General features: G+C 34.2%; 1 protein-coding gene across 6 annotated transcripts in view; it reads right to left on the minus strand.

Annotated features, from left to right (window-relative positions):
• LOC111043796 (histone deacetylase complex subunit SAP130) overlaps positions 1–14782 on the minus strand; it is a 45968-nt gene extending 31186 nt beyond the window's left edge. For 4 of the 6 annotated variants that reach the window (XR_005570717.1, XM_039423384.1, XM_039423383.1 and 1 more), the window contains exons 1-5: positions 14407–14782; positions 8790–8925; positions 6973–7050; positions 5799–5910; positions 3863–4068 (exon numbers count right to left, since the gene is read on the minus strand). Coding sequence is in view for 5 of the 6 variants with exons in the window: in XM_039423384.1 (XP_039279318.1) it covers positions 3863–4068; positions 5799–5910; positions 6973–7050; positions 8790–8925; positions 14407–14463 (589 nt within the window). In the remaining variant the exon portion in view is untranslated. The remainder of the gene's footprint in view (positions 1–3862; positions 4069–5798; positions 5911–6972; positions 7051–8789; positions 8926–14406) is intronic. The other 2 variants (XM_039423381.1, XM_039423382.1) reach the window with 2 other exon arrangements.
• Positions 14783–15102: the final 320 nt, after the last annotated feature.

Below are 15102 nucleotides of genomic sequence, written 5' to 3' on the forward strand. Positions count from 1 at the left end.
AAAATTATTACCTGTGAAGAATGAGCATACAAAATCATACAGGTCGAGCAAAATCCCGATGTAGATAATTTACGGGACTGCGTCTCTAATAAGTTCTGAAGGATTAAAATACGGTATTTGAACCAAATATCGTTCAGAATATATTTCGAGAACAGAGTCTTGTCGGGTTTTAAGCTCTATTGTAGGAATTTATATGATCTATGGCTGCCACTGCTGTACAATTGATGTGTTCGCTCCTAAGTCGAGGTAGGTAACAGATAAAAGCTGATATATGAGCAGGTAAGGACAAAGAATAATATCTTGATCTGACCCCACTCGCTACATCCACTTAGACCTGTTCCAATATCCAGCTTAATTCAATTATTTCAATGATCGTATTCGATCGGTTCTTGATGATATAGAACGTATCAGACACAATAATTGACAGGCTTAAGAAATAATCGAACTCAGAAAGCGAATTAACAAAACTGAAATATATTATAATAAAATATGTAATCATACAGTGCAGGTTCAGAATTTGATTTACAGGTTGATAATAATTTAGCATTAACAGAATAGTTAAAAAATTTCTTGTGCTTGCATGATACCATGCATGATTCAACAGAGTTTTACAATTGATAAAATTTAACAGTTTGAAAAATAGTGAAAAATGAATTATAGAAAATATTTTTTTTAAAATGTTCGGGGTCGTGGTTCAGGCAGCGGAGGATAGTTAATCAACTACAAATTCTTATAATTAAATGTGAATAAATTCTAGGCTCTTAAATGTTAAAGCGCTTGTCGGCGTGGCCAATAATTTAACAAAGAAATAAATAATTAAATTTTTTACGAATATAAAAGTAATTGACCGAGCTAAGTGAGGTCTAAGATTCAAGTCGACGGTTTGGCATTTCTCTTAATGTTTAAATGTTTATATGTTGCGCATTTACGGCGAAACGCGGTAATAGATTTTCATGAAATTTGACAGGTATGTTCCTTTTTTAATTGCGCGTCGACGTATATACAAGGTTTTTGGAAATTTTGAATTTCAAGGATAATATAAAAGAAAAAAGGATCCTCCATCATACGCCAATATTAGAGTAAAAATCTGGTGTGGCGCACTCACACAACTTTCCTTGCCGTTATGAAAATTTATCATCTGGCGCTAGTGTACACGCGCATCTCAAGTCTAGCTACTATTCAAAGATCTGCCAGCTGGTGACAGGACAATAACGCTGGAGACACACGAAGTCTGCTATCTCTTCATAGTGAATGATTTAATAGAATCAACAGTTGCCAACAGTTTGCATTATTGAATAAACACATTTTCTCGAATTTCGAGCTTATTTCCAATTTTAGGTGGAAATGTCACTGAACATTAATTGTATAGATTTTTATGCTCAATCTTTTCCACTTGAATTTTTTTGTTTTAATTGTTACTGAAGCCTAATAATGGGGAATCTAAAATCACACTTTGCATTGATGGGGCAGAGCTCCTGAAATTTTTACAGATATGGGACTTGTGGCAGTTGATAGAGCTTATCAATGAAATTTAGGTATAATTTTGATCAAAATCGTTGGAGCCGTTTTCGAGAAATCGCGAAAAACCCTGTTTTGACAACATTTTCGCCATTTTAGCCGCCATCTTGAATTGGATTTGTTCGAAATTGTTCGTGTCGGATCCTTATAGGGAAAGGACCTTAAGTTCCAAATTTCAAGAGTCATTCCGTTAATTGGGAGATGAGATATCGTGTACACAGACTCATACACACACACACACACACACCAATACCCAAAAATCACTTTTTTGGACTCAGGGGACCTTGAAAAGTATAGAAATTTAGAAACTGGGGTACCTTATTTTTTTCGGAAAGCAATACTTTACTTACCACCTATGGTAATAGGGCAAGGAAAGTAAAATTAGACTATAGGATTATTCATCATAAATCAGCTGACAAGTGATTACACAGATGTGTGGAGAAGCCAGTCTATTGCTGTATTTACATAAGGTCTAGTTTCAATCAGGTACTTGTGGATGAGAATACTGCGTGAGGTCTACTGTTCACAGAACTACTAGTAATTTGAAAATTAGGTAGATCCAAAAGCCTGTTGAGTTCTGTAGTTCTGTGAACAGTAGACCTCACGCAGTATTCTCATCCACAAGTACCTGATTCAAAACTATAGACCTTATGGAAATACAGCAATAGACTGGCTTCTCCACACATCTGTGTAATCACTTGTCAGCTGATTTATGATGAATAATATTCTATAGTCTGATTTTTACTCTAATATTGGCATATGAAGGAGGCACCTTTTTTTATATTATCCTTGAAATGCAAAATTTCCAAAAACCTTGTATATAACGTCGACGCGCAATTAAAAAAGGAATATACCTGTCAAATTTCATGAAAATCTATTTCCGCGTTTCGCCGTAAATGCGCAACATATAAACATTAAAACATTAAGAGAAATGCCAAACCGTAGACTTGAATCTTAGACCTCACTTCGCTCGGTCAATTAATAAAATGCCATGAGAACCAATCGCAGTTGTGTTATGTGTGATGTGGTATTTTCCATAATGAAAAACACAAATTGAAATTGTCAACCACTTTTTATTATTATTGACCGAGCGAAGTGAGGTCTAAGATTCAAGTCTACGGTTTTGCATTTCTCTTTATGTTTATATTTATGTTTTTATGTTCCGCATTTACAGCGAAACGCAGCAATAGGTTTTCATGAAATTTGACAGGTATGTTCCTTTTTGAATTTCGCGTCGACGTATACATACGGTTTTTTGAAATTTTGCATTTTAAGGATAATACAAAAGGAAAAGGAGTCTCATTTGAACGCCAATATTACCGTAAAAATTAGACTTTAGAATTATTCATCATAAATCAGCTGTCTAGTGGACTATAACTACCCGTTCAAAAACATCGAACATCTTGAAAATGTATCTTTCCATCAACGTTAGTAGACAGTTGACTATAATACTACCCGTTCAAAAACATCGAATATCTTGAGAATGTATCTTTCCATCAACGTTGAAGACAGTTGCAGCCAGACCTGATAACAGTGCTCACACTCACATTCCGGGACGACACGTCACGGTACGATAGGACAGAAAGCTCTATGTTTATTTAGGATTTTTTCTAGACATTTTAAATTGATAAATTATTTATTGATTTTTGAGTAAACATAACAACAGGTCAATGTAACTTACTGAGCACGAGGTCTACTGTTCACAGAACTACTAGTATATTCATAACAGAATGCTGGATTCGTGGTTTTACCAGCCACATGTTCAGCTGTCTTGTCCACAACTCACTGTCTAAACAACTTTCTCCTCCACAGTTTTCTCTTGTTTGGACAGTGAGTTGTAAACAAGACAGCTGAACATGTGGCTGGTGAAGCCACGAAACCAGGTTCTGTTAAGAATATTCAATAAAAAGTGAATGATAGTTTCTATTTCTGTTTTTCATCAGAGAGGACCGTTTTGAAGAAAAGGCTTCTCTGATTGGTTCCCGTGGCATTTTATCAGGGTTAAAATTTATCAGGCTTTTGTGCAACTGAACAAGAAAGTTATAATTCAAGAATAAAAATTTAATAAATAAAATTTAAATTGGGAAAGTAAGGATAAAACTGACCAATGATTAAATACAATAATGGATAAGTGCCGGTTGCACAGAAGCCGGTTAAATTTTAATCGTGATTAATTCCACGAGAACCAATCAGAGGATTTTTTTTTCAAAAGAAGGCTTCTCTGATTGGTTCTTGTAAAATTAATCACGATTAAAATTTAACCGGCTTTTGTGAACCGGACAATAATGTATGACTTAATGCGATGATTAATTGAATAAATAAATAAATAGGCCTAGATACTTACCACCGATGGTCGTGGCACGATTGAAATGCGTGGCGGTGGTGGTAGGGAGGGGCACGGAGCGGGAGGGTGCTGAGGCCTGCGATGAGTTGTTGCTGAGCCATGTAGAGGGGGGCGCACTGCCGCCCCCACCCCCGCCCACCATGTGCTGCTGCGGGGGCCGCACTCCTATTGTGCCACTATGCTGAGGCGTTGAGTGCCGCACAATACTGCAAGCCAACAAATCAAACCAGTTACAAAACAAATCGGCATAATTGAGTAAACATACAACGCCTAAAAATCCAAACTAAATAATAATGTTCGTATGGTTTTTATTGGTGGGGAGTTCCTGACGAAAGTTCCACCTCGCCTGAATATATCATTTAACGTGCCCATATTAACGTGCCCATCCGATAACACAAACTAAATAGATATTTTTAGTGTTCGACTAAACATACAAGATCATAAAATTGATTAATTTATAATTGTAATGTGGATTATAAATTATAATTTACTTATTGATTTATTTAAACATACAAGAGCATAAAGAAATTGGATCTAGTCATAATAAATTATTTCCCCTAGCACATACTTGATACGACATCAACAATAAAAATCATGCTTAGATGAGAGACAAGAATAACCTTTTTCAAGTTTTATTAATTGTAAATAGAATAGAACAGAATCAATTTTATTCCTTAAGATATACAACATTTAAGTATACAGTTATGCTGAATTCGCACACACACAACAGACGGTTAACAATCAAAATATAATTACAAATACAAATGTAAAACAATTAAAAAATTAATATAGGCTAATAAAATTATGAATAATATAGAATATTAGATAAAATATAATTCAGTTCTAATGGTATTATTCATACTCAATCGGCCGGGCTCAGTGGGAATAGTTTAATTAGAACTCTTGGGAATAATTTTTTCACTCTTCACTGTCACAATTGTGTGCGAATCCAGCTTTATTATAAACGTCATTTACAAAGCAATACTGCAAACCCTTTATTTCAACATATGCTCTAAGTTCTTCTCATACAATTATTGGAATATTATTAGAATTACATCAAACTGAGAAAATCTACAAACATATTGTACACCATAAGCTTTCAAGATATTCAACTAGCTAAAATAAATTGTTAATAAGTTAATTATATTGAAATATAATAAAAAGAAACTGCAAATTGTTTCTGTACTTATAATGGAATATAGACTCTTTCTATGTAGAGTGGACATCCACTGACTCCTAAAGAAATTCCTTATATAATTATAATTTAAAATGACTGGTAAGTTACCCTTTTTATAGTATTTATATAAACACAAAAATAGTTTCAAGCACTTACGCCATTTTCAAGTGTCAGAACTAATTATTATGTAGGCCTACATTTGAGTTCCAGGCATTTCCAATTCCGTATTCCCATACCAGCTAGTAGAAGCTACTATTTAAACTCTTGAAGCAGCCTGGACACAGGGACATAGTGGCTTCCACTAGCTGCTGCGGAAACGCGAAATTGGAGAAACCATGTACATTTCAGTTCCAGACATGTCCAATTCCGAATTCCCACATCAGCTAGTGGAAGCTACTATTGTCCATGAGTGCAGGATGCTTCAAGTTTCAACTGTAGCTGGGAAATTAGGAAGAATCGTACTAGAAAGCTACTATTGTCCCTGTGTCCATGCTGCTTTAAGAAATGTTAGAAGTAAAATTAGAAGCGAGTACAATATTTGAACTATGAAATCAAAAACCTGTCTCGATTCAATTAGAATAGTCAATAGCCTAATCTCGATCGATTCGATCTAGACAACATTGGGAGAGATGATTGGTATCATTCAGTTTCAAGGATCGTTAGATAATACGTGTTTACCTTTTTAATATCGTTCATTTTCTTCTATATAATTTTTACATGAATACCTACTACATTGATGAAAATATAATATATACTTACGTTGAATTATTTGAAGCGGCTACACCAAGAGATTGCAGATTGGTTGAAGGCCCTCGAATGGGCGTGGCTAAGGACGATCTTGGCACTGCAATGTTAGCTACGGCCGCGGCGCCTGCAATAAAATATTACATACATTTTATTCACTATTTTTTATAAAAAGTACGAATCAAGGTATTATCCAAAAGTAAAACCACTCAAGGTTGAGAGGTGGAGAGGACTAGAAAGACTTACCAAATGGGTTTTTTTTATTTAATTTCAATGTTTTCAGATCGGGAGAGAAAAACTAAGGATACCTTGAACTATTTCTACAAACAGTTTGATTTAATTTGGTTTCTCTCCCAAATTTAAATAGCATTAAAGAAGTCCGAAATAGGGTGGACTAAATCAATCATCCAATTTGCAAAATGGTCGCTTTCAGGTAATGACAATACTATCCTAAATCATAAATCCTAAACCGTTTCTGCCTTCTGTCCTAAAAACAATGCTTCACTTTGTTAAGAGAATCAAACATCAGCAGTGTTGAGAGTTCATCACATCTGCCAGTTCTCAAATTGTCTAGTCAGTAGACTAGTTAATACACTAGTCCCTAGTCTAGTGTATGAAATAAGATAAACATACCTAAAAGGTTATGTTTTATCTTGTTTTCAAGGTAAAAGGAAAGTTTGGGGACGTTAGGTTTTGTCTTATAAATTGCAATATGTTAATATTATTCGAATTATTTTGATAATGATATATAACGAATAACGAAAAGTTACTCGTTTATTGAAAGTAAATACTTGCACATTTGAAACACTAGGCAATATGAATAATACCCAACAGTGCTGTCACATTGAATATAAAAATATAGTCACATGGTCTTGTATAACAAAGTCTCAGTGAGTAACTTAATATACAACCAACTTGTGCATTATGAACTCATGACAGTGGTGTACTATACAAAATATACCAGAAAATGGTTTCTTGAAATGATTTTTTCAATTTTCAATTTGTTGAAATTTGAATATGAATATGAGAATTTAATTTGAATATGTATTATGTACTCCTGATAGAGGTTCTCTTCACAAGTTATTCAAGAAAATGATGGCTCCACAGTTTGAAATAGTTTTCTATCTTCAATTTGTTCGAACTGGATTCTAGGCTGAAAAAATAATTACAAATGTTTGGTGAAACCTACCTCTTGGAACATGATACGTTGAGGAAGTTGAAGAAGAATGCACCGGAAGTGCTGTCAAACGACTCACAGAGTTCATTGCTAATAAAAAATACAGAGCTATAATTAGTCACTTCTCGTTCAATACAACATATACAAATAAGAAACATCATAGCATACAATTATTGTTAAAAGAATTTTGAATAGTGACAAATATCAAACACTTGATAATTAAAACACTATCAAACACTTGGTCTAATTATTGAAATCACGAAGAAGAAAATATTTGCACATTGTCTGCTTCTAGTTCTCTATGGAGATTAATACATTTGATTAAAATTATAGTTATAGAAAACTATTTTCCACTCTTTGACAATCAAATTGTCCAATTTTTCTGTACAGATGTGCATGATTGTAACAAATAGATCATTTTATTCTATATACAATAACATACATTTACAAATATTACAAGTTTGTGAAATTTTTAAACAAATATTACTGATTAAACTTTGTTGGGTAACAAATTAAGGATATTTAGCCAATTATAATACTCTAGCTTTCAGGACTTCGTATGTAGAATTAGGATGAGAAAGAACCGTCCCCTAATTTTATAAAGACAATAACAAGATTTAAAGCATATTTATCATCTCATTAAATCATAGCAAATGTCGCTTGAATCGATGTAATTCGATTAGTCCTTAATTAATTCATCACTGATGCCCGGTATCATCAAGCTCAGTCAAGCTATTTGAACATGGTCAAACTGAGTACGTTTTACAAGTGTGCACTGGAATTATCGATAGTAGCAACCGCCATAGAAATCATATGTTCCAGTGCACTCGTTGTAAAGCGTACCTGATTTGACCATGTTCAAATGTCTTGACTAAGCTTGGTGAAACCAGACATTAAGGTGGGCCGTCCACTGGAACCGATTTCGTCCGAACTAGCATCGGCCGAAAACTACCGAACTCGTCCGAACGATCCCCAACAAAGAAAGGAATAGATGCTCGTCCATTGCAATAGGTGCATACGGCCGTGCACGGCCGTCTCCGGCCGATTAATTTCAAGGTCCGGGTAGCTTCAAGCTTGAGAGTGTTGAATATAATGCATGCAAAGAAATGGGTTTAAACATACCGCTCCATTATTTGTCACCATTTAATTACATGCAACACTCTCAAGCTTGAAGCTACCCTCGCCGCTCCGCTATGTTTGCACCCTCAGATGGACAGATGCCTTTATTTTCACACTTTAAAACATTACAAGTAATGTGGACCAATTTCAGAGCCCCCTCTTTCAAATGTATTTAAATAGGGCTACTTGATTATTCAATTATACAATATAACTAGTACCCTTGAAATATGTCATTGAATTATACATGCTTTTTTAATTTGAAAAAGAACACTTGAGAATAACATAATGTCGAAACTAGTTGTGTATTAGAAATACTTCAAGGGTGCTAGTTATTTTCTATAAGTGTCCAATATTTACAATTATAAAACTTTCAGGCAGGCACATACTGTATTCATACTAAACTATCATTCATTTATATTCAAGATACACAATCATCCATAAAAATGATTGGGGGAGGACCAACTCACACAGTCCAAAACTGCTCCTCCCTTTGCTTCATATACTAGTCCAGGAAGAAGGTTATGTTTTTCCACTTTATAAAATTTGGTTACTGAGCAAACACTTACAAACAATAAATTTTGAACTTGGAAAGATTTAAAACCAAATTAATTGAATTCAGAAAGATAAAAATCATATTATATAGGTAACAAAATTACTCTCACTTGTAAAATGTTGACAAATTTGCTGGATAGTTCCGAGTATCAACTCACCCTGTTTGGTAACAGAAGCTTGGCTTATTCCAGGAGTTACTGATGACAATGCCGGAGGGGCATTGCTCTGCTGGAGACTGGTGATGAACCGGCCCTGCTGAGAAGGCACATTCTTCAGCATGGCGGCAGTTGGCGCCTAGGGGACAAAAAACAAGAGGCGCAACATTATTTTTCAGTAATCTTAACACTGTGAACTTATAATGATTATGCATGATGAGGTTGTATTGGCATGGTTTCATAGTGAGCAGCTGTGGATGAATAGAGCAGAAATTAAACGTAAATAAATTACGATACACATACGTCATTTTCTAATTATTGTTCACTTCTATCAAAAAAAATATAATAATAATTAACTTTCTGTCCATAAAGAGACATTGCCCTCATGCCTAATGTTGTAATGTAATAACGTTGTAATTATTAGGCTACATTAAAACACTTGTGATTTCATCTAGGTAGATAAATCAGAGAATACAGTTAGATGAGTAATAATGATATAATAGTTATTATTAAACGAAAATCCAAATCAAATTCTGCAAATCACCCCGAAGACTTCTCCTAGTGCAAATATTGACAACAGGATAAACAGCTAGATGAAAATTCGATGAGCGCTACTATTCAAAAATTATTTGTCAGCCCGGGAATCGAACCCGGTACCACCTAATTGCCGGTCAGGAATGCTTACCCTTACACCAAACTGACAATCTCTGGATAGCAGCGCTCATTTTATAAGAAGCCATAGTGGCCAGTTAGTCTACAGATGGAAATTACTGAGATATTGCAATTTTATTCAAAAGCTAATGAATTAATAATTATCATTGAACGAAAATCCATTGGATTTTGAAAATGAGCGCTGCTATCCAGAGATTCTCAGTTTGGTGTGAGGGTTAGTATTCCTGACCGGCAATTAGGAGGTACCGGGTTTGATCTCTATACAGAGACGGCAATGGTTCGATTCCCGGGGGCTGACAAATAATTTTTGAATAGTAGCGCTCATCGAATTTACAACTAGCTGTTTACTCCGTTGTCTCCATTTGCAGTAGCAGAAGTCTTCGGGGTGATTTGCAGCATTTAATTTGGATTTTCGTTTAATCATTTTTGTCATAGTCATTCAATTTCAGCTGTTTTACATCCATGAAATCAAACCGGTAAACAGCTGATTGTAGAAGAAATAAACATATGATTCTCATTACAGCATACTATACTGTAATAAAATCATATGTTTTCTTTACAGTCGGGTATGTTTCCTAGTTCCGAATTGGGAACAGCAAAACTGGTACAAGAAACCGTCTTTTAGTGCTCCAGGTTTTGTCAACTACAATCAAGAAATCCCTGATTCGAAACTTGTAAACTAGGTTATGTTTATAGAATGCATGTAGTAATGTCAGCACAAGCAGGTAATGCTTTCTGTTTTTTTAATTATTCTTTTCTCGATTATTATGACAAAAAATAGTGTAAGTTACTTGGACGTGAATGTCTTTTGCAGTGCTCGAATAAAATTCTAGTCTCGGCTGACGCCTCGACTAGAAACATCATTCTAGCCTGCAAAAGGCCCCTTCCCGCCCTTGTGACTTGAGATACTATAATTCATTAGCATTTGAATAATTGCAATATCTCAGTAATTTCCATCTGTAATGATGTTATAGTATGTTGTAAGCAACTGTTGATAAATGGAGCAGAAACAAACCAAAATTAAAAAACAGATACTGAGGTGAATAATTGAATTTTTATTAAATTCTATTGAATAAATCTGAGCTGAAACCAACATTGATTAAATCTGGGCATTAATAATTATATAGTATGTTGTTAGCAGCTGTTAATAATTACTTCACTTGTAATTATTGAATTACTTAGATATTACTTGAGAATATAGGACAGAAAATACATTTAGATGAGTAACTGTTATAATGATCTATAGTGTGCTATGCTAAAAAACACAGAAAAAGGTTTTGAAGGTAGAAGAAAATTCCCAGATTGGAATTTCTGTGAACACCGGTACAATGACCTAGGTAATCAAATTTGGACAAATCATTCATAAAATTAGAGAATTCCTAATGATTTATGTTATGTTAAGAATGTTAAATTTAAAAAAATCACCTTTACAAGTAAATCGCATAAGATAATTTTTGCCACACTACAAGTAACCAGCAACGAATAGGTGAGCGGTTGTCTCCGTCAAAGTCAATATTCATCTGCCTGTTTCTTCCGTTGACATGGTGACCAATTGAAGAGCCGACTCCGCTAAATATCAACTATAAATAATAAAATCTCTTCCCAATGGTTCCGATGGTGTAGATTGACTCATCCCTCAACATCATCCTTCCCATTACCCATGCACAAGCCAGAGCTTCTAGAGAGCATCACCCTCATCAATTATGAGTTTAAAAAAAATTGTAAAACAAAACTGTAGTCAATTGAACGAAAATAGTCCGATGGAAATTGGAACAGATAAGTGCAAAGTTGCCAAATTAATAATAGTGGATCAACATTTTTCACAGCTGATTATAAATAATAATTGATTAATATTTTTATAAATCACCTGACGAATTGGCAACGTCTATGGGTGCGGGGGGGGGCGGCATGTGGCGGTACTTAACCGTTCCAATTTCCAAAGGACTATTTTCTTGCAGTTAACATTGTAATAGAATTGTATTGCCGAGGAATAAAATTGCATAAAATCTAATGAATTTCCAGGACTGAATTAGAGACACGTTTTCGTTCATGACTCGGCAAACGACCAAGGAAAAAATACATTTTTGAGTCTTATGGGAATGTTCACGCGTTGGCAGGCTGCGAATGTGTGAAAACTCCCAATAAAAACAAATAATGTATTCATTCTTGGCCGCAGTCACAGAAACCAAAACTTACGTTGACCGGGTACGAATCGAAATCAGCTGTTTTTATCTGACAACCACTTTCTAACCTACAAACAGATCAGCTGTTTTCTGTGTATCGTGTGAAATAACAATAGTTTTACTAATAATGATTAATAGATTTGTGGGGTTGTTTTTTCGAACATTTTATATTATAGATGTGATGAGACCAGTTTTATGAAGCCTATCGGCCCCAGACTACAAAAACTCGACTTTTAAATTTCACCCCTAAAACCTGTTCCGTATCGTTTGATAAAAATCAGCTGTTCTTCGCGGTAATTTCAAAATGTAAGTTATGAAGAAATAAGTAGAGATGCTGCACACGAGGACAATTGTAACGTTCACTGAGATGCCACTATAGTCAACTGCACGAAAATAGTCCGATGGAAATTGGAATGGCTGAGTACCTCCTCAACCCAAAGACATTGTCAATTTGTTGCTGTGGACAATGATGATAAAACTCTTATTTGACAACGTTGTTGCACTCATCCGTTCCAATTTCCATAGGACTATTTTCGTGCGGTTGACTATAGCTGTCGCGCGAACGAAAAATTGGAAATGACATATGTACAGAGCATTTGAGTACCTGAAATTTCCAATTCCGCGTTCCCATGTGGTAGTGGAACCAACTAATATCCTTGAATGGTGGCTACTTCAAAAAATTCTTAAAATTACAATGACAATAACAAGAAAGGAATCAGTTTACTGTAACTTTAACTAAAAAGATGTCAAGTCGAATACAGTATTAAGTAACAAGTTACCCATCCTAAAATACATCAATAAAATAACAGTCAGCTGATTTATTGATGCATTTATTGAATAAACTTTCGAATAATAAGTTTTCTAAATTGAAAACACTTGTTACAGTACCGCTTCTCTGTATTACAGGATACGACTTTCAAGATAGAAACTCAAGAGAAATGCATGAACTTGTAAAAATAATGCTCAAATTTACGATTTTACAATAAATAGTATACCTAATAATTACATTTGCAATCTTTTAATTTACATTTGAGACTGATACTTACTTTTTTTAATTATCTTACCGTACTGATAGTACGTGGTTATCATTATCAATTTTCTAATATTTATGATAATTTGAATAAACGAAAACAAGCCAAGAGAATACTGTAGGTTGATCACTCAAATAATCAATTATTATTAATCTACCATTCATCAGGATTTCCAAAGATTAAAAATAAGATATGTGAAATTTAGTAATAAACTAAGACTCCTCCGGTTAAATATAAATCATTTGCTATCAAGTGGTAGTAGGCTAGCCTATGCTATTTTTTAAATTAATAAAGTACCAGACATCATTTTGATTACGTAGATTTTCATTATCTAGTTTCAACAAACTAAAACATGAGCGTAGAGAACGCTTAAAAATGAATTCAAATCAGAGGGGGGAAAATATAAGGAAAAATTATTATTTTTTAAAAAATACAAGAAACGTGAAATTGATATCATTTAGTACCTAGCCTGAATTAAATGGTTTTTATTGATAGGCCTAACTTGGAGAGGTTTTCAAGCCACAAAGGCTTCTTATCAATAATTGACCAATGAAGAAATGTTGTAATTAGAGCCTATGTGATATTTTTGGATAAGTGGAGTTATTTCTGTGTAAATGTTACACTTCTTATACTTGCTAATGAATTCATTGCTTTTAGCTCCTCAGTAATTTACTTATAAAAATTAGGTGGTAAGTTACACTTGAATATTGCATAAGGTACAAATTTTACATCTGACAAACAAATGAGTGAATTAAAATTATTGTGAGCTGGGCTAATTTCTTCAGTTTTGGAAGCCATGGAAAAGTGTTAAGTTAGGTAGCCTAAAATATTTTGCAAAATAACATTTAATGCAGTCCCAGCAACTTTGAGCACAGTTGGGGGTCTCTCAAACTGAGCAGCTGTAACCACCGCAAATAAGTACAAAACTAATAGAATTGCAAAACCGATCTAATTTGTTTTTATTCAAGTTTAATATTGGATAATATTAATGTATTTTCGTAAAAAGTTGTTGTTTTGTAGGGAGTATTACAAAAACAAGTTATAAGGGAGCACATAAAACCAAAGCCGATAAAGAAGACTGGTAGCCTAAAAGCTCGAAGCAGCTAGTAAATCTGGTACAGTGCCTTTACTGATTCAAAGTACATGAAATATTTGTATATTGGCAGATTTAAAAAAAAAATACCGATAGCCTACTCTACAAGAAAATACCGTAAGGTAAAGAGATGATGAACAATGAAGGATAACTTGTTATTTGAAAGAAACATATGAACCTATTCATGTAATTGTAAACTAAAACATGAAAAATAAGAACCAAAAATTGAGATCGCAAAGTTTATTGGGAAAATGATGCTGCAAAACCAATACTTCGGAGAGTAGCGTTTTCATGAAAGTTGACTTCTAAAGTGATCAAAAATAGGAATGTGATTCGAGGAGCAGTATCAGAATATTATATTGGAAGGTTTGAGCAGAAATATAGAAGTAGATAAATGTATGTTGTAAGATTAGATACGAAAGGATGCATCTCTTAACCTCACAATCATAAACAATACAGTAACGTCGAATGCACGAATATGGCATTAGTCCAATTACTTCAAAATCTTTACCTACTTTTAGCCCGAATATATTTAAGATGGTAAAAACGTTCTGTAAACACTTAAAAACACACAAATTACTAAGATAGGGTAAATAAGTGACGAAATATGCAAAATGATGAAAATAGCTGTCTAAACTTACCCCGGGGTTACTCCTTGTCTGGTCAGTTTTAATCACAGGAGTTGAAGCCAAATCCATCTTCTTCTATCGTAGAAGTTGATAAGTCATTTAATTACATTTTTAATTAGTATGTAATCAAAATCACAATAAATCCTGGAAATTATCAAAAAGTCAATCATCGACGAAAAACTCCAATCTTATTTTTACGAACTGAACTTGAGCTATCTAAGTCACTGGGAATCACTAGCAAAAATTTGTCAACAGATAACAAACACAAATTTCATTTTTCCAACCAGTCATAAAATGTAAGCCATAAGCCTATCCACAACGTTGGCTTCCCTTCAGCACTATTCTTCAAACTGAATGAAACGGACGGAATGTTTGGCGCTGTTGCCAAACTGCACACCATCAAGCAGTTTGCCTACGCAGTAGCAGTAAAAAGCTAATGTTGCCTAGATCTCGTGAAATCAATAAATGTGTGTTGACATACTGATGAACTTTGTTCAAATTGAAGGCAAACCCCGTTTGATTAATAAAATTTTACCATAATAATATTTCATTAACGCATAATCTTACAAAATTATCCAGTGAGTGATGATGATCGAATTCAATACCATATGTCAAGAGGCTCTCAGGTCGTTCTTCATCTGCTACGGGAACTGGAACAGTTCCGATATATGAGAAGATTGTTCCGTGACACTTGTATTGAGTATCGTG

This window comes from Nilaparvata lugens, chromosome 3 (genome assembly GCF_014356525.2).
Source record: "Nilaparvata lugens isolate BPH chromosome 3, ASM1435652v1, whole genome shotgun sequence".
Classification (NCBI taxonomy): domain Eukaryota; kingdom Metazoa; phylum Arthropoda; class Insecta; order Hemiptera; family Delphacidae; genus Nilaparvata; species Nilaparvata lugens.